Source organism: Nycticebus coucang, chromosome 3 (genome assembly GCF_027406575.1).
Source record: "Nycticebus coucang isolate mNycCou1 chromosome 3, mNycCou1.pri, whole genome shotgun sequence".
In the NCBI taxonomy this organism is placed as follows: Eukaryota; Metazoa; Chordata; class Mammalia; order Primates; family Lorisidae; genus Nycticebus; species Nycticebus coucang.
This window is the reverse complement of record NC_069782.1, coordinates 77,011,608-77,038,626: the sequence shown is the minus strand read 5'-3', so window position 1 is coordinate 77,038,626 and position 27,019 is coordinate 77,011,608. Positions and strand designations below refer to the sequence as shown.

Sequence of the window (27,019 nt, the reverse complement as noted above, 5' to 3'; positions counted from 1 at the left end):
GATATGTATATACGTGTATGAGCTACAAATTGGTTCACACGATTAGGAAGCCATGAGGTACCAAGGCAGGGTGTCTTGTAAGCTTCAGACCCTGTGATGCCAGTAGTGTGGCCCTGCTCAAGTCCAAAGGCCTCAGAACCAAGAAATGGTGGCATAACTCACAGTCCAAAGCCAAAGGCTTGAGAAACCAGGTGGCCACTGATCAAAATCTTGGAGTCCAAAGGTCAGCCTGCAGTCCTATTGCGCAAGGACAGGCAAGGAAGAATGTGTTCTAGCTCCAGCAGACAGAGCTGCCTTTTTTCTTGTTTTTGTTCTCTCAGAGGGCCCCCAGAAGATTAGGTGGGGGCACACTTACATTGAAGGTGGGGAAGACCCATCTAATCTACTCAGATTCACACCATAATCTCCTCCAGAAACACCGTCATGGACACGCTCAAAAATAATGCTTTACTGGGTTTCTAGGTATTCCAGCCATGTTGACACATAAAATTAACCTTCGCAGCCCTCTATTTTCTGTCCCTAACCTGACTCTCCTGCTGTCTCCCAGAGCAGCCCCCACATCCTGATCTGCTGGGCAGCTGTGCAGTCTGGTTCACCTTGTCAAGCATGGTTCTCCCAGCTCTTTGCCAGCAACATCAGTCCCTTCTCTTCTCTCTACCTGTCTGATTTTCAAGTTAGCATCACTATGAAGCCTTTCCTGATTAAGCACCTCATTCTTCAATAGTTTTGGCCAATAGAATTGGCTGCTGCCTTCTCTGTGCCCACTATAATCAGTATGGATTTCCAGCATGACACTTGTAACACATACTACACTGTTACATGCCTGCCTCCCTAGCCTGAAAACTTCCTGAAAGAAAAGATCATGTCTTATTTAACTTTGTACAGTAAGTCCGACAGCCTGGTATCACTACTTTGACTTTACCAACCCCCTTCACATTTCATGTGTTTTGAATCAACATAAAACGAATGGTGTCCCTGGCACTGTACAATGCTTGGCCCTAAATTCAGCAGAAGTTTAATACATTTTTGGATAAACTGATGGATGAATAAATGATAAATGAATGCTCAAGTTCAGACCAGTGACAGTAAGTTTCTATTTTTTTTTTTTTGTAGAGACAGAGTTTCACTTTATGGCCCTCAGTAGAGTGCCATGGCCTCACACAGCTCAAAGCAACCTCCAACTCCTGGGCTTAAGCGATTCTCTTGCCTCAGCCTCCCAAATAGCTGGGACTACAGGTGCCCGCCACAATGCCCGGCTATTTTTTGGTTGCAGTTTGGCTGGGGCCGGGCTTGAACCCGCCACCCTCGGTATATGGGGCCGGCTCCCTACCGACTGAGCCACAGGCGCCGCCCTTTTTTCTTTTTAGAGAGTGTCTCACTGTATGGTTCTTGGTAGAGTAATGTGGCATCACAGCTCACAGCAACCTCCAGCTCCTGGGCTTAGGCGATTCTCTTGCCTCAGCCTCCTGAGTAACTGGGACTACAGGCGCCTGCCACAACATCCGGCTATTTTTTGTTGCAGTTTGGCCGGGGCTGGGTTTGAAACGGCCACCCTCAGTATATGGGGCTGGCGCCCTGCCCACTGAGCCAAAGGTGCCGCCTAGTTTCTATTTTAGACATAATCAACTTGATGTCCCACTAAGGCCTGCATTAATTCAAGGAAGTTTTTTTTTGTTTGTTTGTTTTTTTTATAGACAGAGTCTTACTTTGTCCCCCTTGCTGGAATGCCATGGCATCACAGCTCACAGCAACCTCCAGCTCTTGGGCTTAGGCGATTCTCTTGCCTCAGCCTCCCAAATAGCTGGGACTACAGGCTCCTGCCACAAAGCCTGGCTATTTTTTTGTTGCAATTTGGCAGGGGCCGGATTCGAACCTACCACCCTCATTATATGGGGCCAGAGCCCTCTCACTGAGCCACAGGAACCGCCCCAGGAAGGTTTTTCAGAAGAGAAAGATGTTTCCTTTTTTTTTTTTTGAGACAAAGTCTCACTATGTCACCCTCGGTGGAGTGCTATAGCATCACGGCTCACAGCAACCTCAAAGTCTTTGGGCTTAAGCGATTCTCTTGCCTCAACCTCCCAAGTAGCTCGGACTATAGGTGCTCACCACAAGGCCGGGCTATTTTTAAAGATAAGGTCTTGCTCTGGCTCAGGCTGATCTCTAACACCTGAACTTAGGCAATCCACCCACCTTGGCCATCCAGAGTGCTAGGAATACAGGTGTGAGCCACCACGCTGGGCCAGAAGAGAAAAATGTTTCTAACACAACTATTACTTTTGTTTGTTTGTTTGTTTGTTTGTTTGTTTTTTGAAACAGAGTCTCACTTTGTCAACCCTGGTAGAGTGCCATGGCGTCTTGGCTCCCAGCAACCTCAAACTCTTAGGCTCAAGCAATTCTTTCTCTTGCCTCACCCTCCCAAGTAGCTGGGACTACAGGTACCCGCCACAACACCTGGCTATTTTTTCTTTAGAGATGAGGTCTCACTCTGGCTCAAGCTGGTCCTCGAGCCTGTGAGCTCAGACAATCCACCCGCCTCGGCCTCCCAAGTGCTGGGATTACAGGCGTGAGACGCTGCGCTGGGCCCTACTTTTAATTTTTTTTGAAACAAGATAAAACTGGCAAGGGTTCTGATGGCGCCTGTGGCTGAAAGGAGTAGGGTGCCGGTCCCAAGTGCTAGAGGTGGCGGGTTCAAGCCCAGCCCCAGCCAAAAACTGCAAAAAAAAAACCTGGCAAGGGTTTAACCACTGAAATTATGTTTCCAGGATAGGCACTGAGATAAAGTGACTTTCTGCTGCCAAAAACACAAAGCTTGGCTTTCAGGATTCACAAACAGCAGCAGGGTTGTGAGTTAAAGGGAAAACATTTACTATACCTATAGCCAACTCTGAATTTTTTTTTTTTTTTGTAGAGACAGAGTCTCACTGTACCACCCTCGGGTAGAGTGCCGTGGCATCACACGGCTCACAGCAACCTCTAACTCTTGGGATTACGCGATTCTCTTGCCTCAGCCTCCCGAGCAGCTGGGACTACAGGCGCCCGCCACAACGCCCAGCTATTTTTTTGTTGCAGTTTGGCCGGGGCTGGGTTTGAACCCGCCACCCTCGGCATATGGGGCCGGCGCCCTACTCACTGAGCCACAGGCGCTGCCCAGCCAACTCTGAATTTTTTCCCTCAAGACTTTGCAATGTCACGAAAATTCCAACTGAAATCAACAGAAGTTGGGTAGCTTTCAGAACTGTGGGCCTGCTCTATCTTCAACTGGAAACTTCTTGCCATAATATAGTCAAGGACAGGAAAACATGATCTTATCTACCATCATAATAGCAATACCATTTCATCCCTGATTTTGCATAGCAAACTTCTGTGGTTTTCCCCATAGAAGCAAACAAATAATAAAATATTTTCCCTGTTCTAAAGCCTGAGGGACTAGCAATGGGTACAATTCATGGGTTTATAGCACACTCTCTGGGTACAGAACACAATTATAACTCTGATTTTTACCTGTCAAGTGTAAATTATATAACCTAATGGTTTGTATCCTCATATTAATCTGAAATGAAAAAAGAATGGTTGGGCCTTTATTAGTACTTTAGGTTTGCCTTTTTACTGGTTTTAGTCATGCTTCAGAAAGTGTTCATTGAATTAACAGCACATTCCACTGTCCATCCTGAATATAGTGACAAGTCTTCATTCTCTGAGGCTGGGAAAACTTTTTTGTCAAGAAATAGTTTTTTTGCCAATGATTAATATATAAAATGTACTTAACACAGAGCCTGACACATAGAAAGAGGTGTATAGGTGTCCGATGTTGTTGTTACTCTTAGAGAATGGGATAGAATGATAAAGACATTCTGTTTGTCATCAGTCTCACGTCGTCATCATCTCTCTCCAAGATTCCTGCAGAAACCTCATGACTACTCCTGACTTATTCCCTCCTGCCTACTCTTTTCCTCCCGGCTGCTGTTCCACCCCCCAAGGATGCTCCTGCCACAGGACCCTTGTCCTTTCTTCCAGACAACCTCATGCCCATGACTTCACTTTTTCCAGGTAACTGCTCAAAGGACATCTCAGTGAGGCCATTCCTCAGCACCCTGTGTTTTGAAAACTCTTCCTTCTGCTCCCCCTTATATGTATTTTATTACTCTATAGTGCTGACCACAATCTGACATGTAAAAACCTTTTATTTTCTGACTTCCCTTCAGAAAACATACTAGAAGGTTAAGTTCCACATGGGCAGGAACTTTGTCTTTTTGTTCACTGTCGTATAGCAGGTATTCAATAATTGTTGGATAAACGAATTCAGCAATGCTATTATGTGCCAAGACTTGTTTTTTTATATATTATCTTATTTCTTACTTCATCCTCAGAAACCTTTAGAGTAGGTATTGCCATCACCATTTAAAAAAAAAAAACAAAAAACGGCCTCTCGGCCGGAGACACCATCTTCCAGTAATTCACCAAAATGACAAACAGAAAGGGCAAGAGGAGAGGCCCCCAATACGTGTTCTCTAGGCCTTTTAGAAAACATGGAGTTGTTCCTTTGGCCACATATATGAGAATCTGCAAGAAAGGTGATATTGTAGACATCAAGGGAATGGGTACTGTTCAAAAAGGCATGCCACACAAATGTTACCAGGGCAAAACTGGAAGAGTTTACAATGTTACCCAGCATGCTGCTGGCATTGTTGTAAACAAACAAGTTAAGGGCAAGATCCTCGCAAAGAGGATTAATGTTCGTATTGAGCATATTAAGCACTCTAAGAGCCGAGATAGCTTCCTGAAACGTGCGAAGGAAAATGATCAGAAAAAGAAGGAAGCCAAAGAGAAAGGTACCTGGGTTCAACTGAAGCGCCAGCCTGCGCCACCCAGAGAAGCCCACTTTGTGAGAACTAACGGAAAGGAGCCTGAGCTCCTGGAACCATTCCCTATGAATTCATGGCATAATAAGCATATAACATAGCACACAGGAGTACTAGTGGACCCATGTTTTTAGGAGCAAGAACCTATTTATTCCCCATGAGCTCATGGCATATGTGTACAGCAGGGGCACACAAGATAACCAATAGTCCCCATGTAACAGTGATACAAGGTGCTGGGACCTATTTCCCACGAATTCAAAAGTCAATCAACACTTTGTCACATTCAATGGCAAGGTGCCTCTCTGAGCTGCTGGAACCTCTTCCCCTATGAATTCATGGCATGGTAGATACAATAATAGCATAAAAATGTTTCTTGTTCATTCATTACAAGTGTGGTTTTTTTTTCCCCCCAAAGAAGTATTAAAGCAAATTTTAATGTGTCCTAAAAAAATAAATAAATAAAAATTAAATAAATAAAAAAAACGGCCAGGCATAGTGGCTCATGCCTGTGATCCTAGCACTTTGGGAGGCTATAGTGGGAGGTTGAGTCCAAGAGGTTGAGGTTGCCACTGTACTCTAGCCCCAGCAACAGAGGGAGACCCTGTCTCAACAACAACAAAAACAACCCGGGCTTGACAAGGTTATGTTATCTACAATCATAAACTTCCAAGTAGAAGAGCCAAGATTAACCACAGACCAGAGTCTGAAGTCCTTAGCCACACCTTCTATGTTGTAGGTTTTATGTATTCATCCAACACATTTATTGAATACCTAAACTGACACATACTGTGATAGTCCCTGAGGATACAATGCTGAATAAGTCATCTAGAGGAGAATTTGTGTCTCTGATTTACCAACAATAAAGCCATTAGTGGAAATGATTAGTATTTTAGTGGTAATTGATTAATATTTATCAAAATACTAATCTTTGGAATAAGAAACTAAAAGTTAAAAGTCCACAGCAGTGGCAATGATGGCTCTGAATGCCTTTTGGTATGCAAACATTTACTATATGAGGGAAAATGTTACAAAACACTAAGTAAGAGGCTCTCAAATGGGGAGAGGGATAGATATCAGGGTATCCTGTGGAGTTTCATGAAATCTCTACACGGTTCCTGAGTTTCTGGTACTGAAAATGGAGGCGAGGAATACTGTGTAATTTTAAAATATCATTTCTCTCTCTTGAGAAGCACATTTTCCTTTCCTAACACAGTACAACATGTTTTTCCACTTTTGCAATACTTGTTTGCCCAAAGGTGATAGTATAATTAGGGATTTGTTTACATATAAACTATCATAAAACTTTAAACACAGGATTTTCCCTAGAGATCCAAGAACAAAGCCTCCATTGAAGATGAGAAAGGAGAAAATGTAAGGAATGTTACTGTGCTAGACCCTACTGTTATCTTATCTACTTATCTGAAAAAAAAAAAATCTGTAAGCTAGTAAATCCTTAAAGGAGCTAACCAACTAAACGTCCTAAGCGAAGGTAGTAAAGGAGAATCTCCCTCCACTGCATAATCAGGGTAAGTCTTCCACCAAGGGTCTGATGTACTTTAAAGTTCAGAAATGTCACACTAGGATCCAAGTGGAGATATAAGCCACTTATGACTACCTGTTCCATCTTTACCCCAGTAAAAGTACCTACAACCATGACGGCGCCTGTGGCTCAAAGGAGTAGGGCTCCAGCTCCCATATACGGGAGGTATCGGGTTCAAACCCCGCCTGGCCAAAAGAAAAAAAAAAAAAAAAAACCTGCAAAAAAAAAAAATAAATAAAAGTACCTACAACCATATTTCCAAACTGCCAAGGGTGTGGTGGAAAGCTAAGTCCATCCAAAAGGCAGTTACTATGGTGAACCTGACCCTGATTAGAAAGCAACACAAAATGGCCTGGTTAAAAAAAAAACTGCCCTTGGTGCCAAACTCCACCACTCTAACTTCTGTCATTCTTGATCACATCATTTCGGTGTTATATCCCACAGCATCTAAGACTATTTATTTATATGTTTATTGTTGTTCCCACCACAACAATTTAGTTACATGAGAGTATGTTGTCCATTTTTCTCAATGTTATATCAACTCCCTGAACATACAGATACCGAATAAATGATTGTTGGTGGAATGAGTGGATGTATGAGCGACCCTCACTCTTCTCATCTGTAAAACGAAGATGATCAAGGTACTTTTCGGGATGGTTGAGAAAATTAAATGAGATGGCATGTGTCTGACACACACAGGGCCGAAAAAGACATTATTTGCTTTGCATTTCCACGTTACAAGCTAGAAATGGATATGATCTAGGCCCGTTAAAGAAAACAGGCCCTACCTCGCTTCAGAGACACAGGCGAGAGGCGAGAACCATAGGGAAACTCACTCGGAGCAGGCACACCTAAAGGTGAGGTTAAGCGGGCAAACAAGAAGAGGTGGCCGCAGGGAGTGAAGTGAGGACGGCGGAGAAGGAAAGGATCGGCCCGGGCCTGCAGGCAGGCAGGAAGAGGTGGCCCCGAGAAGGGCCGAGGAGGAAAGGAGAGGCCTGAACCGGCAGGCAGGCCGACCGGAGGGGGCTCAGAGCTGGCGAAATGAGGGCCGAGGAGGAAAGGACAGACCCGAGCCAGGGGGCAGGTAAGAGGAGATGGCCCCAGGGCCGGCCAGTGCAGGGAAGGCGAGAAGAGAACAGGCCTGGGCCCGGCGTATGGAGGAGGATCGGGAAGGGGAGGACAAGCCAGAACCCAGCGGCCAGCAGTCGTCGCGCTTCCACCCGGCCTACGGGGTGAAAGCGGAAGGTAGTGCCCACCATGCCGGTCACTCGCGTCCTTACCAGTTCCGAGCACCTCTCCTGGGGATCCGAGAGGACCTTGGATGCAAAGAGACAGGGACCGACACACGCCAAGGACCCAAGGGCTGAGTTCTCGCGAGATCACAATCTTCCTCCCACGCCTCTCGCCACACGTCTGACACTCTCGCGAGACCTCTGCTCGAGCCAGCCCAAAGCTCTTGACTGCCCTCTAGAGGGCTCACACTGCCTCACTGTCAGTGTACTTTCACCCTTCGTGAAAAAATCGAATTAATATGAAGCATTTTTTGAAGGCAAATTCTGGGTCAAGGACTATCCTAAGTGATTCTCTCACCTAAAATGTCCTCACAAGGTGGATATCTTGAAAGTACAGATGCAAAAATAAATGTTAGAAGATAAAAAAGTCCATATATTGTGTGCTTCCACTTATATGGAGTACCTAGGGTAACAAAATTCATAGAGATGGAAAGAATAGTGTTTGCCAGGGGCTAGAGACAGGGGGTCATGGGGGTGTTATTGCTTAATAGGTATACAGTTTCAGTTTGGGGCAGTAGAAGGTTCTAGAGTTGGATAGTAATAATGTAATGTATGACAATAAATGTACTTAATGCCACAGAACTGTACACTGACAAAGTGGTTAAAGTATAATTAAGTCGGCTCAGCGCCTGTAGTTCAAGCGGCTAAGGCGCCAGCGACATACACCGGAGCTCACGGGTTCGAATCAAACAACAATGACAACTACAACCAAAAAATAGATGGATGTTGTGGCGGGTGCCTGTAGTCCCAGCTACTCGGGAGGCTGAGGCAAGAGAATCACTTAAGCCCAAGAGTTTGAGGTTGCTGTGAGCTGTGGTGCCACAGCACTCTACCCAGGATGACAGCTTGAGGCTCTGTCTCAAAAAAAAAAAAAAATTATGTAAATGTTGTCATAATTAAAAAAAAGAGATTGAGTAAATAAATGAGTGTGAGAGCTCAAATTCTAACCCACATCATTAGACTCCAAAGAATAGGCTTGTTTGCTCCAAGTCACAGCCCACAATGTTCCACACTCTGCGTGCCACCACACTATATCTCCCCTTGTATTCTTCCTACCATGGCATTATCCAGGCTAGAATTTTTTTGATTGTTTGTTTGTGACCATATATTGAAAAGGGACTCTTTCTGTCTCAGTTTGACAGAGGTCCCCCATACTTGATGCCAAATGCTTCCCCACATTTCCCAGCCAAAGTGATGATCAGAGTAGGATTTCACAGATCCTATCCAAGAGTGACTCCTACAAGGAGCAAGGCAGCCTCAGCAGAAAACAACAGGAGGCACAGAAGCTAAAAGAACAATCAGCCCCTGAGTACAAGGGGATCTGTGGGGAGTGGACCCCACAAAAGCACCATGGGGAAGTCAGCCTTGGACACCACCTGGGGGGAGGAGCCAAGACTACAATCCTGCCTTTAACTCTTCTGTCCCCCTTCCCTCTTCAATTCAGATGGAGACCCTGGAATGAGACATTATGCAACTAAAGGTGACCAAAGCCCTTTTTTTCATCCAGCAGTGACCATAAAAACTAAGGGACCTGCCCAGATTGCTTAACTGGCCCACCTCACATGTTTGAACAGATAGGGTTAGGGCACAGGGGGAAAGAAAGCTCTTTATTGTTTACCTACTGATTGTTCAACAGATGACTGTTTGCTAGTTTGCGAGCTGTCACGTACACACAGCTGTCTCCAAGCCCTGGGACATCAGGGGTCCGATCTTTGTGCTTCACGGCTGTGTCTCTAGGCCCCAAACACTCTCTAGCCCAGGCACCCAGCATAGACTGCTGATCAAACAAATGTTCTCTAACATAGACACTTTGAAAAGACAATCGATGTTGTCACTGTTTTAAGTCACTAAGTTTTGGGTGCTCTGTGTGCAGCTCTGTGTGTACCCAGACCATTCCCCAACAACAAGGCAGAGACTTGGGTTTTTAATTCCCTGTTGGGCTGAATGTAGTCTTGGGGACACTTCTTCATGCTGTCCTGCTCTAACTTACTCGGACTCCAGGCAAACAGAGGAATGTGGGGGACACAACATAGAGGACACTCCCTGAAGAAGAGGAAAGGCTAAACATGAACCGTTCTAAGAAAAGAAGGGAATCTCACTTCATCTTGAAGTCTCACTTATTCTTTTCATTGTTCACCAGACAGCAGGACATAAGCAGCATAGCACAAATATATCAAAAAACAGCACAGCGGCAGTGGTCCCCTGAGCAGGGCGACCTATTATAGTATAGGAAAAATAGTATAACTTTTATTCATATTTATTTTTTGTCTCCCTTTTTAAATGTTTGTGTGCTTTATAATGTGCCTTAAGTCAGTGTACATGGAATTTATAAATTAAAAGCATACTCACATTCAAGTGTTTGCTCAAACATTTTTTACTGATACTTCAGACTATACAACTATAGACTATTCAAAGCCATGGAGCAAGGCTGGGCCTGGGAGCCATGAGGCCACTAGAAGCACGTTACCCTGCCCATTCATGGACAACACAGGTCTTTTCTGGGTTCTCCTTCTCCACCACAGTATATTTGCAGGTCTCATGATGGAAAATCTCCTTGCACTTGGCTCTGTCATATTTCACAGGTACATCAGCACTGTCATTGAGACAAGATCAGACTTGTTAGAAGCAATTCCACCTCAAGGCTACTTTGTGCAGGAAGTAACCCACACTCCTGCTGGCTCGGGTGCTCCTAACCAACTTAAGGGTACCCTTTGGCTGGAAGCCCCAAAGTGTGACACCTGGGAACCTGGACCTGTCTATACCATAGAGTCATATTGACCACCCCTAACATTGTGCCTACATTCCATCCTGCATGCACAGAAACACAGCAATAAGTTCTGACAAACTCAGGGGCAGGTCTGGGCTACTATGTGGCCGGGTGTCTTGGCCCAGCCTGGCTCTTCTCACCCTCCCTGTTCAGGAAATAACCAGCAGTATTGCTGCTGGAATGTAGGAGAGAAGAGTTGTCCCAGGCCTGGCATGAAGGCCTGTTAGAAGAGGAGCTATCTCAACTAACAGGAGCAAAGGGTCACTCCAGGCCAGGGGTCATAGAGCCAGGGAGAAGCTAATGAAATCTGGGAACAAGCTCCCCAGGAATATCCATGTCTGTTGAGTGATACAAACAATTTTAGGGCTCATTGTCCCCTTGAAGCCCATTCATAGGCCCCAAAGTACACACAGAAGCAGCCATTCCCAGAATGCTTTGTGATGATGTTTCCTTCCAAAAAGTAGCCCCTCACTTTTATTTTAACTAATGAACATATGTCAATCCTCTTCTCAAAGACATCCTTACCCAGTGTCATTCTTCTACCCTAACTACTTGGCTCCAGGACACCTGAATTTGCAGTGAGGAGAGGGAATAACAAGAAGCATGTTAATGGCTTGTGAGACCAGGGTACTTGCCACTGAGCAGGGAGGACCCACAGAATTGTGGTCCTACAAAAACAAGCAAACACTGAATTGTGCCTTACACTCTGATTCTGGTTTAAATCTCTTTGAGACCAAAGAGTGGTTAAGTCGCAGCATAGAAGAGTATTTCAAAGAGTTTCAATGACAGGAGGTAGTCCCAGATGCTAGAATAGTAAGTGGGAAAGTTAGACTACTTTAGACTATAGAATAGCAATATAAAGTTTGATATTTACTATGTAAAAGAAAAGAAGATGTAGAAAAGAGACAGAAGGCTCGGCGCCTGTAGCACAGTGGTTATGGCATCAGCCACACACACCCAGGCTGGCGGGTTCGAACCAAGCCCAGGCCAGCTAAGCAACTATGACAACTACAACAGAAAAATAGCTGGGCATTGTAGAGTGCGCCTGTAGTCCCAGCTACTTGGGAGGCTGAGACAAGAGAATCGCTTAAGCCCAAGAGTTTGAGGTTGCTGTGAGCTGTGATGCTACAGCACTCTACCCAGGGCAACATAGGGAGACTCTGTCTCAAAAAAAAAAAAAAAAAAAAAAAGGGTGCCTGTGGCTCAGTGGGTAGGGCACCAGCCCCATATACCGAGGGTGGCAGGTTCAAACCCAGCCCCAGTCAAACTGCAACAAAAAAATAGCCAGGTGTTGTGGCGGGTGCCTGTAGTCCCAGCTACTCAGGAGGCTGAGGCAAGGGAATGGCCTAAGCCCCGGAAACGGAGGTTGCTGTGAGCTGTGTTACACCATAACACTCTACCAAAGGCAATAAAGTGAGACTCTGTCTCTACAAAAAAAGAGAGACAGAAAGAAATTATGATAAAATGTTAACTGTCATTATCTTTTGGCAGTTGGGGTTATTGGTCTTTTTCTTTTTTTCCTATGCTTTCCAATTAATGTTTCACTTACAAAATTTGGGGAAATGTAATTTAAAACTTTTAATATTTAAAAATGGTTGTTTGCTGGTAGAAATGTAAAATGCTGCAGATGCTATAGAAAACAGCTTGGCAGTTCCTCAAAAAGTTAAACAAAGATGTAGTCCCAGCTACTTGGGAGGCTGAGGCAAGAGAATCACTTAAGCCCAAGAGTTGAAGGTTGCTGTGAGCTGTGCACGCTACTGAGGGCAACAAAGTGAGACTCTGTCCCCCCCAAAAACAAAAAAAGTTAAACAAAGAATTACCACATGACCTAGCAATTCCACTACTATGCATGTATCCCAAAAGAATAGAAAGCAGGGACTTAAATATTCTTGCATGCCAATGTTCATGGCAGAATCATTCACTCTAGCCAAAAGAGGGAAGCAACCCAAGTGTCCATCCACACGTAAAGCAAAATGTGGTCTAGCCACACCATGGGATATTATAATTCAGGTATTAAAAAGGAATGAAGTACTATTACATGCTGTGAAATGCTTGAGCCTTGAAAACACCCTGAGTGAAATAAGCCAGGTACAAAATGACAAACACTGCGTGATTCTATTTATATGAAATATGTAGACTAGGTAAATTCATAGAGACAGAAAGTAGGTTAGCAGTTACAGGGGCTGATCAGATGAAGGATGACAGTTATTGCTTAATGGATAGTTTCAGTTTAGAGTCATTACAAAGTTTTGGAAATAGTGGTGATGGTTGCACAATTTTGGGGGAGGCTTATTTGTTTGTTTTAATTTCAGGCTCTTCCCAGATAACTATAAGGAGCAGTTCTTGCTTCCTTTTCTACACTAGGTCCATGAGAATCTTAAGAGAGGGTTATATTGGGCAGCGCCTGTGGCTCAGTGAGTAGGGCTCCAGCCCCATATACTGAGGGTGGCGGGTTCAGACCCGGCCGCAGCCAAACTGCAACAAAAAAAATAGCCAGGTGTTGTTGCAGATGCCCGTAGTCCCAGCTACTCGGGAGGCTGAGGCAAGAGAATCACCTAAGCCCAAGAGCTGGAGGTTGCTGTGAGCTGTGATGCCACGGCACTCTACCGAGGATGGCAAAATGAAACTCTGTCTCAGAAACAAACAAAAACAAAAACAAAGAGGGTTATATGGATGAGCTGTGGTGATTACTGTGCCAACAGGGTGAGATGCCAAGTCCAGATGACATGTGTTGGCCACCCCAGAAGCACACTCTGATATGAGGGAGAAAAGGTTCACCAGCCCTCAACCTGGCCAGGATAAATCACACTCCAGAGTGACATTGATACTTGATAAAAAAGACAGCGTCAAATTTCTAGAGCCACAGAATCAAGATGCAGCTGTAATACCCAGAACTTTGGCCAGCACAACACCCAGGAGCCTGCTCTGGACAGCCAGCCAGTCTCCCAGACTGATATTCCTCTTGTTACATTAAGCACTTAGCATGGGCCTGCTCAAAAGGTATGAGCAAACTTTCCAGACACTTAAACTTCAACAGGACTCTGGTGTTGTGTTCTCATTTAAATCAAGAGCTCCCATCCACCCACAGCTCAGTCGTTAGGGTGCTGGCCACATGCACCAGGACTAGTGGGTTCAAACTCGGCCAGGGCCTGCTAAACACACACACACACACACATTAGCTGGGCATTGTGGTAGGCACCTGTAGTCCCAGCTACTAGGGAGGCTGAGGCAAGAGAATCGCTTGAGCCCAGGAGTTTGAAGTTGCTGTGAGCTGTGACACCATGACACTCTACCAAAGGCAAACAACATAGTGAGACCCTATCTCAAAAAAAAAAAAAAAAAGAATGGGGCAGTGCCTGTGGCTCAGTGGGTAGGGCGCCAGCCCCATATACCAAAGGTGGTGGGTTGGAACCTGGCCCTGGCCAAACTGCAACAAAAAATAGCCGGGTGTTGTGGCAGGTGCCTGTAATCCCAGCTACTCGAGAGGCTAAAGCAAGAGAATCGCCTAAGCTCAGGAGTTGGAGGTTGCTGTGAGCTGTGACGCCACAGCACTCTACCAAGGGTGATAAAGTGAGAGTCTGTCTCTAAAAAACAACAACAACAACAAAAATTTAAAAAACTCCACTCCCTGGTGTTGTCATAAGGCTCTCTGAGGCACTTATTAAAATTCAGATTCCTTGGTCCCTCCCCTGCAGATTCTGATCAATAGGTTCCAAGGGTGGAGCCCAGGAATCTGTATTCTGGCAAGCTTCCCAGACGAGTATGTGACCAGGCAACTTGGGAAAAGCTGCTTCACACCAATGCTTCTGTCATCAAAGCCACTCCTGTTCTTGCCAAATGCTACAGGCCAAGGTTGACATGAAGAGGTCAGATGGACTTGGGGCATTGAGAGTGGGATGGCTGGTACAGATATAGCAGAAACAGGTAAATTAGGACCCCAGTGTGGGTACTCTGTGTTCTATCCACCAAAGTACTAGACCTCTGGTGTCCATGGCAACCCAGAAGCAAACAGCTTCACAACCTTTCTACTGACTTGCACTCAAGTGAAGCAACATAATGTTTATAGTGCAAGGGTCACTACAGATTATCTCTTACACTTCACATCTATTCCCTTTGCCTCTTTTCAAAGCCAACCCTGTTCTTGCAAATCACCAAGGCCAAGGCTGAAGTGACCAGGCCAACCTCTAGAATAGTATCAGACCACTGGATACACTTCCCTGTCTTTAAGAACCCATGTCGGGGCGGCGCCTGTGGCTCAGTCGGTAAGGCGCCGGCCTCATATACCGAGGGTGGCGGGTTCAAACCCGGCCCCAGCCAACTGCAACCAAAAAAATAGCTGGGCGTTGTGGCGGGCGCCTGTAGTCCCAGCTATTCGGGAGGCTGAGGCAAGAGAATCGCTTAAGCCCAGGAGTTGGAGGTTGCTGTGAGCTGTGTGAGGCCACGGCACTCTACCGAGGGCCATAAAGTGAGACTCTGTCTCTACAAAAAAAAAAAAAAAAAAGAACCCTGGGCAGCGCCTGTGGCTCAGTCGGTAAGGCGTCGGCCCCATATACCGAGGGTGGCGGGTTCAAGCCCGGCCCCAGCTGAACTGCAACCAAAAAAAAAAAAATAGCCGGGCGTTGTGGCGGGCGCCTGTAGTCCCAGCTACTCGGGAGGCTGAGGCAAGAGAATCGCTTAAGCCTAGGAGTTGGAAGTTGCTGTGAGCTGTGTGATGCCATGGCACTCTACCGAGGGCTATAAAGTGAGACTCTGTCTCTACAAAAAAAAAAAAAAAAAGAACCCATGTGGATGGTATAGGTATTTAAGAATAAAGGTATTTATCTAGTTTCACAAACAACTTAATTGAAATAAGATCGAGGTGAAAGCTACCCACGTGTTCATCAATAAATGAAAGGAGAAGGAAAATGTGGTCTATCCACGAGGTGGACTACATTATTCAGCCTTGAAAAGGAAGGAAATTCTGGCTTGGCACCTGTAACTCAAGCGGCTAGGGCACCAGCCACATACACTGGAGCTGGCAGGTTCGAGTCCAGCCTGGGCCTGCCAAACAACAATGACACTACAACCAAAAAAAAGCTGGGCATCGTGGTGGGTGTCTGCAGTCCCAGCTACTTGGGAAGCTGAGGCAAGAGAATCGCTTAAGCCCAAGAGTTGGCAGTTTCTGTGAGCTATGATGCTACAGCACTCTACCCTAGGACAACAGCTTGAGAGTCTGTCAAAAAAAAAAAAAAAAATTAACTGGGTGTTGTGGTGGGTACCTGTAGGCCCAGCTACTCAGGAGGAGGTTGAGCCTAAGCCTAAGCCCAACAGCTGGAGGTTGCTGTGAGCTGTGACACCACGGCATTCTACCGAGGGCAATAAAGTGAGACTCTGTCTCTAAAAAAAAAATGAAAAAGAAGAATGAACCCTAATATAAGCAAAGGATGATGGGTGATAATGATGTGTCAAATGTACCACTCTGCTGGGGAAGTTGATAATGGGCCGGATGTACATGTGTTGGAGCAGGGACTATACAGGAAATCTCCTCACCTTTGCTCAATTTTGCTGAGATTCGAAAACTGCTCTAAAAAATATAGTCTATTACAAATAGACTAAACCCCTTGAAGGGATGAGATTTTAAAAGCAGAAATGGCTGCTTTTCAGAGGGCAGCCTCATCCCCCTCTTGGCCACCACTGGCTTCAGACTTACATGAAGCAACAGAAAAGTCCTCTTTTTAGGCACGAGCACTTCTCGCAGTTGCCAGTAACCCACTCCGAGCCCATTGGGTGTATGAGTCCGTCAGAGTCCTTGCATCCTAAAACAATACACACAGCATCATCAGTGCAAGGCTGCAAAGGTAAGAAGCCCCATCTGGACAGCCCTGACTATCAGCACCCCTCCCAGAGAGGGAGAAACGCACCAATTTTAAAGGCATCTAAGAAGGTGCTTTTCTATTAATCCATGGCTAAATTCCAGTACTGCCTAGTCCATGGTCTAATAATATGTTTTTGTTGTTGTTGTTGTTTTTGCAGTTTTGGGCCGGGGCTGGGTTTGAACCTGCCACCTCCAGCATATGGGGCCAGTGCCCTACTCCTTGAGCCACAGGCGCTGCCCTGATAATATGTTCTTACAGTACATTTACATCCTTTCAGATTTTACTTTAGAAAAGACATTTCAGGAAGAAAAAAATAGGGCCTACCTTTTAATCTGGTAGTTTTATGAACTTAGTGGTACTTCGGGATGTTTTTTCTCTGCTGCATTATCTCTAGATTCTAGAAGTGTCATTTCTATACTTCTCTCTGCTTCGTATCAGTGGGTCTCAACATGTCGGTTACTTAAAAACATCTGTGTCTGGGCCCCTCTCCAGAACAATGAAATCAGAATCTCTGGGTGTGGGGCCCAGACCACCATATTTTTAGAAAGTTCTCCAAACAACTCAGATGTTCAACAAAGGGTAAGAACTTCTGCTTTAGTTCCTTGGCGGTCTGAGTATTCTTGAAGGGCCAGAAGCATCAGCAGAGGTGGGGCAGACTCTCACACCTGTCTCCAGATGTGATGCTGCTGGTTTGTTATATAGAGACAGAGTCTCACTTTATCACCCTCAGTAGAGTGCCAGAGTGCCGTGGCATCGCACTGCTCACAGCAACCTCCAACTCCTGGGCTTAGGCGGTTCTCTTGCCTCAGCCTCCCGAGTAGCTGGGACTACAGGCACCCGCCACAACAGGCTATTTTATTGTTGCAGTTTGGCTGGGGCAGGGTTTGAACCTGCCACCCTCAGTATATGGGGCCGGCACCCTACCCCCTGAGCCACAGGCACCACCCATGTTTGTTTTGATTCAGAGTCTCACTCTGTTCCCTAGGTAGAGTGCCATAGGGAGTGACATAATGTCATAGCTCCAGCAACCTCAAACTTTCAGGCTCAAGAGATTCTCTTGCTTCAGCCTCCCGAGTAGCTAGGACTACAGGCACCCACCACAACGCCCAGCTAATTTTCTTATTTTTAGTAGAGACGCGGTCTCACTCTTGCTCAGTCTGGTCTTGAACTCCTGAGCTCAAGCAATCTACCCATCTCGGTGCCCCAAAGTGCTAGGATTACAGGTGCGAGTAACTACAGCTGGTGATGCTACTGGTTTAAACTCACCTTTAAACACAATTCCCAGGGGATTGGCATGCATATGAAAATATGAGAAGTAGGCCAGACATAGTGACTTATGCCTGTAATTCTAGCACTCTGGGAAGCCAAATCAGGAGGATCCCTTGAGCTCAGGAGTTTGAGACCCCATCTCTACTAAAAATGTAAGCACTAGCCAGGCACTAGCCACAATCTCATCTCCTCCCAATCCCAGGAGGATTGTCTGAACCCAGGAATTTGAAGTTGAGCTAGGCTGATGCACAGTCCTCTATCCTGGGAATAGATGGAGACTGTTAAGGGAAGGGAAGGAAGGGAAGGGAAGGGAAGGGAAGGGAAAGGGTACTGCTTTGGAATAAGTAATCTTTCTCAACTCTGTCTACATATGGGAGTCAATCAAGAGCTGGAAAATGTGCAGCTCTGACCACAGAAATTGTGATTCTATTGGTTTTAGATGGGGCCCAAAGCATGGGTCGGTTTCAAAAGCTTTCTAGGCATCCTCACATAGCTAGTGTTGAGAACAACTAGCTTACATAAATGGCAGATCAATTTCCTAGTCCTCCTCACATAGCTTTAAACTTTAAAGTTTAAAGGCTTTCATTGCCAACAGTTTACAACTACCAGGCTGCAAGAACATAATAAACATTGAAAAACCAGACTTACCTTGGTCAGGAACACCTGGAAATGCCTTGGGGAGTAAGAAATAGCAGCCAGCATTGCATAAAGTCATGGAGGTGGCAAAGACCACGAGGCTGCCCAGCAGAGCATTCTGTAATGTAAAGAAGGGTTCAGCATGGACAATGAATGAATTCAGGATAATCCTTGACTAAATGTTGTGCACAAGGATCCCTGCCTGGCTCTGGCAAGTTTTTATACAGGTGGAGCTTCTACCCACAGGTAACCTAGCAAGGGAAGAAAATCTGCACAAATCACTAACAGAAACTATAAAGAGCTAAATGGGAATCAAAAGTCACAGAGCAGTAATGATAGCGTGCTATTACCTTACAGAGGAAGCTCAGGAAACTTTTGCAGATAAGGTGATTTTTAGCTACTTTGCAGAATATATAGAATTTAAAGGGGAGAACTGAGGGCATGGGACAGATACATGAAAAGAATAAAATGCTGATAAAGATATGGAAGCAGGAGGCCAGGCTCAGTGGCTCACGCCTGAAATCCTAGCACTCTGGCAGGCTGAGGTGGGTGGATTGCTTGAGCTCAAGAGTTTGAAACCAGCCTGAGCAAAAAGCGAGATCCCATCTCTACTAAAAATAGAAAAACTGAGGTAAGAGGATCGCTTGAGCCCAAGAGTTGGAGGTTGCTGTGAGCTATGACGCCACAGCACTCTGTTCAGGGTGACAGTTTGAGTCTCTGTCTCCAAAAAAAAAAAGATATGGAAGCAGGAAAAATATTATTGAAAACTTGATGCAGCTAACTAGGTTAGTTGGAGATATGGCTGGAGAGATAGGTGAGGGCCAGGTTATAAACAAAGATTGTGAGGCTAAGAACTTCATTCTCCAGATAATAAAAGCATCTTTGGTGGCTGTATGAACAATCATTTAATCTAGCTGGAATCCAGTAGGACCAGGAAAAGTATCAAGTTATTCTTGTCATCTTTTTGAGATGAGCTAAGTGAACAAACAAACCTTTTAACAGTAATTTCTAGGAATTTTTCTTTTTTTGAGACAGAGTCTCGCTCGCTTTGTCCCCCTTGGTAGAGTGCCCTCAGCCTCCGGAGTAGCTGGGACTACAGGCTCCTGCCACAGTGCCCCGGCTATTTTTAGAGCCACTGCACCAGGCCCCCAGGAACTTTTCTAAAAGGAAGATGGTGTCTGACCAGCTCAGAGGCTCACGCCTGTAATCCTAGCACTCCAGGTGGCCAAGGCAAGTGGATTGCTTAAGCCTGGAATTTGGGACCAGCCTAAGTAAGATCAAGATCCCGTCGTCTCTACTAAAAATAAAAAAACTAGTCAGGCATTGGGGCAGACACCTGTAGTCCCAGCTACTTGGAAGGCTGAGGCAAGAGGATTGCTTGAGCCCAAGAGTTTGAGATTGCTGTGAGCTATGACATCAGAGGTGAATGAGACTCTGTCTCAAAAAAAAAGGAGAAGAAAAAGTCAAATAAAATTTATAGTAGGCCATTGGTTTAGACCTGCAGGTTTAGCTCCTGCACCAGACCCAACAAATCAAACCGAAATGGAGCTACTCATGCTCAAGTTCCCAACCACCAAGCCAAAACTAAGTAGCTTATTGACCTTCCCAGAAATTGGGAGAGAGAAAATACACAAATCCCCAAACAAGGATGGGCACCTGCAGCTCAAGCTGCTAAGACGCCAGCCACATACACCAGAGCTCACGGGTTCGAATCCAGCCTAGGCCTGCCAAACAACAATGACGGCTTGCGGGTCTGTCTCAAGAAAAAAAAAAAAAATGAGGTGTTGCAAATTCTGGAATTGCAAATTAAAGCCAATTAGGGTCTTTAAACTAAACGTGCAGTAATGTTGTCTTTTGACAAGGGAGATGAGAGAATTTATTCTATAAAATGCCTAAAATTATTTATTAAGTGATGCTATTTGAAGTAGGATATTACTGACATAAGAATAGAAAGACAGGCTCAGCACCCATGGCTCAGTGAAGGTGGGAGATTCGAGCCCAACCTGGACCTGCTAAACAATAACAACTGCAACCAAAAAATAGCTGGGCATTGTGGCGGGTGCCTGTAGTCCCAGCTGCTCGGGAGGCTGAGGCAGGAAAATCACTTAAGCCCAAGAGTTTGAGGTTGCTGTGAGCTGTGATGCCATGGCACTCTACTGAGGGTGACATAGTGAAACTCTGTCTCAAAAACAAAAACAAAAAAAGAATAAAAAGACAAATATAGACATCAAAATAGAAAAACCCAGAAAGTATATATATATATATACACACACACATATATATACATACATATATATGTATATATAAGTTTATTAGAAAATAAACACAGTCTGAAATTTGTGGAGAGTGATTATTCAATAAATAGCATTAGAGAAATTGGTAGAGTATTTGTGAGAAAAACAAAATTAATTTCCTACTTTACTCCCCATGTGACATAAATTCTAAAAGGATTCAAGAGTTAAAATTTTGCAATAAGATCATAAAGTAATCATAGATGACATAGGTAAATATTTATCTTATTCCAAGCATAAAAGAAAAATACATTTGAGGGCGGCGCTTGTGGCTCAGTGAGTAGGGCGCCGGTCCCATATGCCAGAGGTGGCGGGTTCAAACCCAGCCCTGGCCAAAAACTACAAAAAAAAAAAAAAAAAAGAAAAATACATTTGAATATGTAAAAGTTTTAAGAATGTAAATGAAATTTAAAAGATATCAAATTTAGGGCTGGGTGAGGTGGCTCACGCCTGTAATCCTAGCACTCTGGGAGGCTGAGGCTGATGGATCACCTGAGCTTAGGAATTTTTTTTTTGTTTGTTTTTGTTTTTGTTTTTGTAGAGACTGAGTCTCACTGTACCACCCTCAGGTAGAGTGCTGTGGCGTCACACAGCTCACAGCAACCTCTTAACTCTTGGGCTTACGCGATTCTCTTGCCTCAGCCTCCCCAGCAGCTGGGACTACAGGCGCCCGCCACAACGCCCGGCTATTTTTTGGTTGCAGTTTGGCTGGGGCTGGGCCTGAACCCGCCACCCTCGGCATATGGGGCTGGCGCCCTACTCACTGAGCCACAGGCGCCGCCTGAGCTTAGGAATTTGAGACCAGCCTGAGCAAGAGCAAGAGCAAGACCTGGTCTGGGGCTGACACCTGTAGTCCCAGCTACTTGGGAGGCTGAGGCAAGAAGATCCTTTGAGCCCAACAGTTTGAGGTTGCTCTGAGCTATGACACTAGGACACTCTACCAAGGAGGACAAAGCAAGACTCTGTCTCAAAAAAAAAAAAAAAAAAAAGATATCAAATTTGGAGAACAATGTCATTATATGAAGAGTTTATCTATATACCAACAGAAAAACATTTTAGTAGAAAAATAGGAGGAAAGTAAAGTGGCATTTCACTCACACATATACGATAGAAATGGTGATTGAACACATAGAAAAATTCAAGTTACTAATAAGAAAAGAAATGTAAATATATGGCCAAAGATGTTGTCTGCTCTGCCATATTCAGTCCTGCATAACTGAAGGATTCCAGTCCCTCTGCTAACCCACAGTGTACATAAAGCATAAACTAGAAATATGTCCAGGCTGTTTTATCCCTTTGAGATTTGGGGAATTATTTGTTACTTCAGCACAATTTAGCCAAATCTGACTGATACAATCAATAAAGGGCAGTCTGAAATTACAATTATGGTTGTTACTTATTATAATTTACCCAAATATTACTACTGTACCTACTACCTATAATAAATAAACTTCTATAACAAAAAGAAATATTACATAGATAAAATAGAACCATAATAAGATGACAAGAATAATGATTTAGGCTCAGCACCTGTAGCACAGTGGTTACTGCACCAGCCACATACACCAGAGCTGATGGGTTCGAATCCAGCCAGGTCTGCCAAACAACAATGACAACTACAACCAAAAAATAGCCAAAATAGTGGCGGGCGCCTATAGTCCTAACTACTTGGGAGGCTGAGGGAGGAGAATCGCTTAAGCCCAAGAGTTTGAGGTTTCTGTGAGCTGTGATGCCACGGTGCTCTACCCAGAGCAACATAGTGAGACTCTGTCTCAAATAAATAAATAAAATAATATAAAATACCCAGAGGAAAGTAGAGGTGTGGGAAGTGTTATGCACAAGGATCACTTATATTGGAATAATTGTTATAGTGAGCAATTTGATAGTATATATTGAAAATTTTAAAGCAATTTACAACATTTGATTTCACCTGTTCACCTCTAAGACTTGATCCTAAGAACAGCAAACAGACAAAGATAAACTCCTCCACAAAGATGCTCCCTGTGTAATTCCACTTTCATGGCAGGATTTGGAGCTGGACTTGATCTGCACAATCTTCAGCTCGAAGTCATTGTGAAAACCTAAATTTCCCCCCCCAAAATCCAGCTTCATTGACAGAATTTCTACTCCCTCCACGTAGAAAGAAGGTTCCTGGGAAAGTGTGGCAATCCTTGGAATCATAGGGGTCTTATTTGACTGAGTAAGGAAACAGGTGAGCCCAGGCTACAGCCCACGGTGAGAAAAGTGGGCAGAATTACCAAATCTCCTGAAGCTGTGAGGCAGAGGCCCTAGTTTTGAGGGGGTTTTCTTGAGACAGAGTCTCACTTTGTCACCCTCGGTAGAGTACCGTGGTGTCATAGCTCACAGCAACCTCAGACTCGTGGGCTTAAACGATTCTCTCTCTTTTTTTTTTTTTGTAGAGACAGAGTCTCACTGTACCACCTTCGGGTAGAGTGCCGTGGCGTCACATGGCTCACAGCAACCTCTAACTCTTGGGCTTACGCGATTCTCCTGCCTCAGCCTCCCGAGCAGCTGGGACTACAGGCGCCCGCCACAACGCCCGGCTATTGTTTTGTTGCAGTTTGGCCGGGGCTGGGTTTGAACCTGCCACCCTCGTCATATGGGGCTGGCGCCCTACTCACTGAGCCACAGGCGCCGCCCTTAAACGATTCTCTTGCCTCAGCCTCTTGAGTAGCTGGGACTATAGGCACCTGCCACAATACCTGGCTATTTTTAGAGACTGGGTCTCACTCTTGCTCAGGCTGGTCTTGAACTTGTAAACTCAAGCTATCCACCCACCTCAGCCTTCTAGAGTGCTGGGATCACAGGCGTGAGCCACCACGGCCCTAGATTTAACATACTGTGATGGAGTCCAAACATGGTGACATAGGAGAGCAAATTATTTATTTTTGAGATTACCCATTTGACAATATCTTGAAACAATATGCCAGGGTCCCTCCCTTTGTCTCTCCCTCCCACCTCTGGCCCTCATCCCTTACTCGCTTGCACTTTCTCTCTCTCTTTCCTCCCCAATAAAAATACAGGGGTTATTCCACTTGGCTGGGCAGTGGAATTACTTAGAGAGCTAATAACACACAATCTTCAGCTCACTGAAGAAAGACAGGGACGGTGCCTCAATATCTTTACTGGTAGCTCCCAGGTGAGAACCACAGGTAAACATGATTCATGCCAGTGCTTGTTTAATGTACATAGGCATTCCTGGGGGATCTTGTTAAAGAAAATGTAGATTCTCTTTGTTAGGTCATTGGACTTCAGACCAAAGCCCCCGGGTGTTGCTACTACTGGAGAGGTTGCAGAGTCCCTCCCCACTCCTGCAGCATTCCCTTCTGCCACCTCACTCCCTTCTTTCTTCCTTTGCTGCTCTCAGTACCCATGACAGCTGTGGGTCCTCATGGGAGGTTTCTAGGTGGTGTGGCTTCATGGCCAGCCTTGGGGTGAAGCAGAATGTCACTGGCCCTAAAAACCATGTCCCTTCGGGGTAAGTTGCTTCTCCTGGAAGGATCTTACCCCCATGATCAAGAGTTGGGGGTCTTCAGGGTCTTAGGCAGCGCAGGGATATTTGTCACCTCTGCAGCTTGCTGAGTTCACTTTGAGGGTCTAAGTGGAACCGAGGAGGCCCCTACCCACTGTTGTTTTGCCATTCCTAGCTCTATCTCAGGTCATTTCTAAGGACACATACACATACCCCCTCTGCAAGCTGTCTTGGCTTCTCCTCCCTGGCTGGCTGGCGACTTCCTTCCTTTTCACCTTTGTCCTATTGAGAGCAGCACGGTTCATTCCCTGTTATTGGCTCTAGTAAGACTATTCTAAGAAAGATCAAGTATGAATTAAAGACAGAAAGGAGGCCTACATGGGTTTTTATAGATTTTGGAGCAAAATTATTTCACAATACAACATGATACAGTAAAAAGAGTCTGGAAAAATGGTTCCCAAACTTTACTAAACATTAAAATGACCAGGCAGCGTTTTAAACTCCCACTGCCCCATTCTCACTGTATACCCATTAAACCAGAGCGTCTGAGGTGGGAGCCAAGTGTCAATACTTTTCAAAAATTCCCAGGCGATTCCACTGCACAGTCAAGTTTGGGAGCCTCTGGCCAAGAGAGGAGGATGCCTGGGTTCCTGCCTTAGCTGCCCACAAGCTCGAGGTGAGACCCCAGTGGCAGCTTCTTCTCTTCCCTCGGCTCAGTTTCCTCATCTGTGAAATGATGCAGTAATTGTAGCTCTGAAATTATATTTAAATTTCACACAGAAGATCCAAAATTAGAGACATATATGAAACTTAATTGAAGTCCAGAATTACTGGAAGGAATAACAACTTAAGTCTTAGAGAATAGAAATAGCACTAAATTCATCCAGATGTTCCCAAGCTCCAAGACTCTCACTGAACTCTACACATTGCACTGCAGGTGATACGCGGAAGATTTCATAACCAGGTCACATTTACCGTGGAAAGCTATCCAGGAGAAACACATCACAGCATCTTAAAACAGGGAACATATACAATTCTTTTCAGGTCTCTATGTCTGAAGCCATTTACCTACCATTGTGATGAGCAGGCCTCCTTCCAGGCAGGTACATCCAGGGAAAGTGGCACCAAACTTTTATACTGGGGAGGGCAGCCACACATTCGACATCATTGGGAAAGACAACACACCGGGAACACGTTGAATGTTTACAGAGGGTTGACTATCAATAGGAAACTGGTTTCAGATGTTTATAGTTATTCATAAAAGCAAGTCTCCACCCCAATTATATATTTATCCTTGTCCCCACTCCTGATCTTCATTTTCTCTTGGCCTGAAAGAGCAAAAGAGGAGAGAAGGAGAGAACTGCCATTTAGGGAGCTGTCACCTATGCTGGGCACATGATATGTTTCTTTTTGTTGTTGTTTTGTTTTTTGAGACAGTCTCACTCTGTCATCCTGGGTAGAGTGCCATGGCATCAGCAGCCTCCAACTCTTGAGCTCAAGTGATCCTCTTGCCTCAGCCTCCCAAGTAGCTGGGACTACAGGTGCCTGCCACAACGCCCAGCTATTTTTAGAGGCAGGAGCTCGCTCTGGCTCAGGCTGGTCTTAAACCCATGAGCACAGGCAATCCACCTGCCTTGGCCTGCCATGGTGTTAGCATTACAGGCGTGAGCCACTGTGCCTGGCCCACCTTGAAGCTCTTCTTAGCTGGCCACAGTGGCCTTCTCTAGTGCCATCCCCTAAAACCAAGCTTACCACCCCCAACACAGCTTGAGGTCTCTCTCCTGCTCCCTTGAAGAGCCATAGCACTGGCGGCCTTCCCACTCCCCAGGGACACTGCACACTTCTGACCTCTGTGTGTTTAAAGTATTCATTGGCTCTAAGTTCCAGGAAGTTGGGAACACCTTCACCAGGTATTGTGGCTTCCTCTGTTTTTTTGGAAACACCAAGTTTAAAGAACATCCTGCAGTGTGAGCCCCACCTTATGTTGGTAGAATCCAGGACTTGTTTGCCTCTAAGACACAAGCATGCAACTCCACCTGCACCAAACACACGGAGCAGAACCCCTTCAGAGACAATGCGTGGAAACCAGCCTCCTGCAGAACCTTCCTAGGAAGGACGGCTCCCAGGGAGAGTTTCTGGAGTCCAGGTGCAGGGCAGCCTTGCTGAAGCTACACAACGGAGCATCTGGAGTTACCTACCTACCCTGATGGCAACCAAACCCATGTCTCTGGCCTTTATTAGGGGCTTGCTGTCTCTAATAAATTCCTTCCCTGCTCAAACAACTATTAGAGCAGCAGGCTCTACTGTTGGCAACTAAGAACTCTCTGTGACCAACACAGCGACCATGACTCGTTCCTGTCACTGTCCCTCCCAGTGCCTGGCACAGTGGAGCTGTTCAGAGTAGGATTGCATCTGATTCTAGTGCAGGCATTCCCAAGCAGGAAAACATTCTGACATAGACAGAAAGAACAAAGAGAAGAAAGCCTCTCGGGGAAGCTGGCTGGAAGTCTCTAAGCCAGTGGTTCTCAACCTTCCTAATGCCGCGAGCCTTTAATACAGTTCCTGTGGGTCGCAACCCACAGGTTGAGAACCACTGCTCTATGCGAAGTAGTGTCTTGGTGGGGTACGGTGCTCTAGCTATGAAGCTTGGCATGGAGAAGTTGGTATGTGGACAAAACCATTGCTTGTGCTGGTCTGTAAACTCGCAGGGTTGCACCACACTCCTGAGAAGCCCGTATGTGAACATCAAGCTGACAAGGTCCCTTTATCACAATGAGGGGTGTAGGAAAAGGGAAAGGGGACAACAGGTTTAGAGAGGCTTCCTTGCAGCAGCATAGCAAGAGGGTTTTTCCCTGTGGTGTCTCTGAGAATTTCTACTCCCTAGTAGGGCCTCCAAGGACCTCCTCACTCTCTGAGGGCTCCCAAATGAACTGGAACTCTGACCTGCTGGTGCCCAGCATGCCCTCTGTCCTGTATCTCACTTTCTCTGTTGACCGCTGTCCATGAGGCCTGCTATG

The 27,019-nt window shown here is 45.4% G+C and overlaps 2 protein-coding genes across 3 annotated transcripts in view; both read right to left on the bottom strand.

Annotated features, from left to right (window-relative positions):
• NCOA4 (nuclear receptor coactivator 4) overlaps positions 1 to 7,863 on the bottom strand; it is a 28,619-nt gene extending 20,756 nt beyond the window's left edge. For both annotated transcript variants that reach the window (XM_053584983.1, XM_053584985.1), the window contains exon 1: positions 7,680 to 7,863. The gene's annotated coding sequence lies outside the window, so the exon portion shown is untranslated. The remainder of the gene's footprint in view (positions 1 to 7,679) is intronic.
• Positions 7,864 to 10,064: 2,201 nt separating this feature from the next.
• MSMB (microseminoprotein beta) lies at positions 10,065 to 26,225 on the bottom strand. The gene is made up of 5 exons (XM_053583485.1): positions 26,205 to 26,225; positions 24,216 to 24,284; positions 18,231 to 18,336; positions 16,148 to 16,253; positions 10,065 to 10,284 (listed from the first exon to the last, which is right to left on the bottom strand). Exons 1-5 carry the CDS (start codon positions 26,223 to 26,225, stop codon positions 10,155 to 10,157), a joined length of 432 nt encoding a protein of 143 aa, XP_053439460.1. The 3' UTR covers positions 10,065 to 10,154.
• Between the last annotated feature and the right edge of the window lie 794 nt (positions 26,226 to 27,019).

Bases quoted from the DNA above. Each gene is read 5' to 3' on its own strand.
- MSMB (XM_053583485.1), bottom strand. From the start codon at position 26,225: ATGGGTTTGGTTGCCATCAGG. The intron at 24,285-26,204 runs GTAGGTAGGTAA...TGCTCTCAATAG, and splicing joins TGGGTTTGGTTGCCATCAGG to GACAAAGGTGAAAAGGAAGG. The intron at 16,254-18,230 runs GTAAGTCTGGTT...GTATTGTTTTAG, and splicing joins TCCAGGTGTTCCTGACCAAG to GATGCAAGGACTCTGACGGA.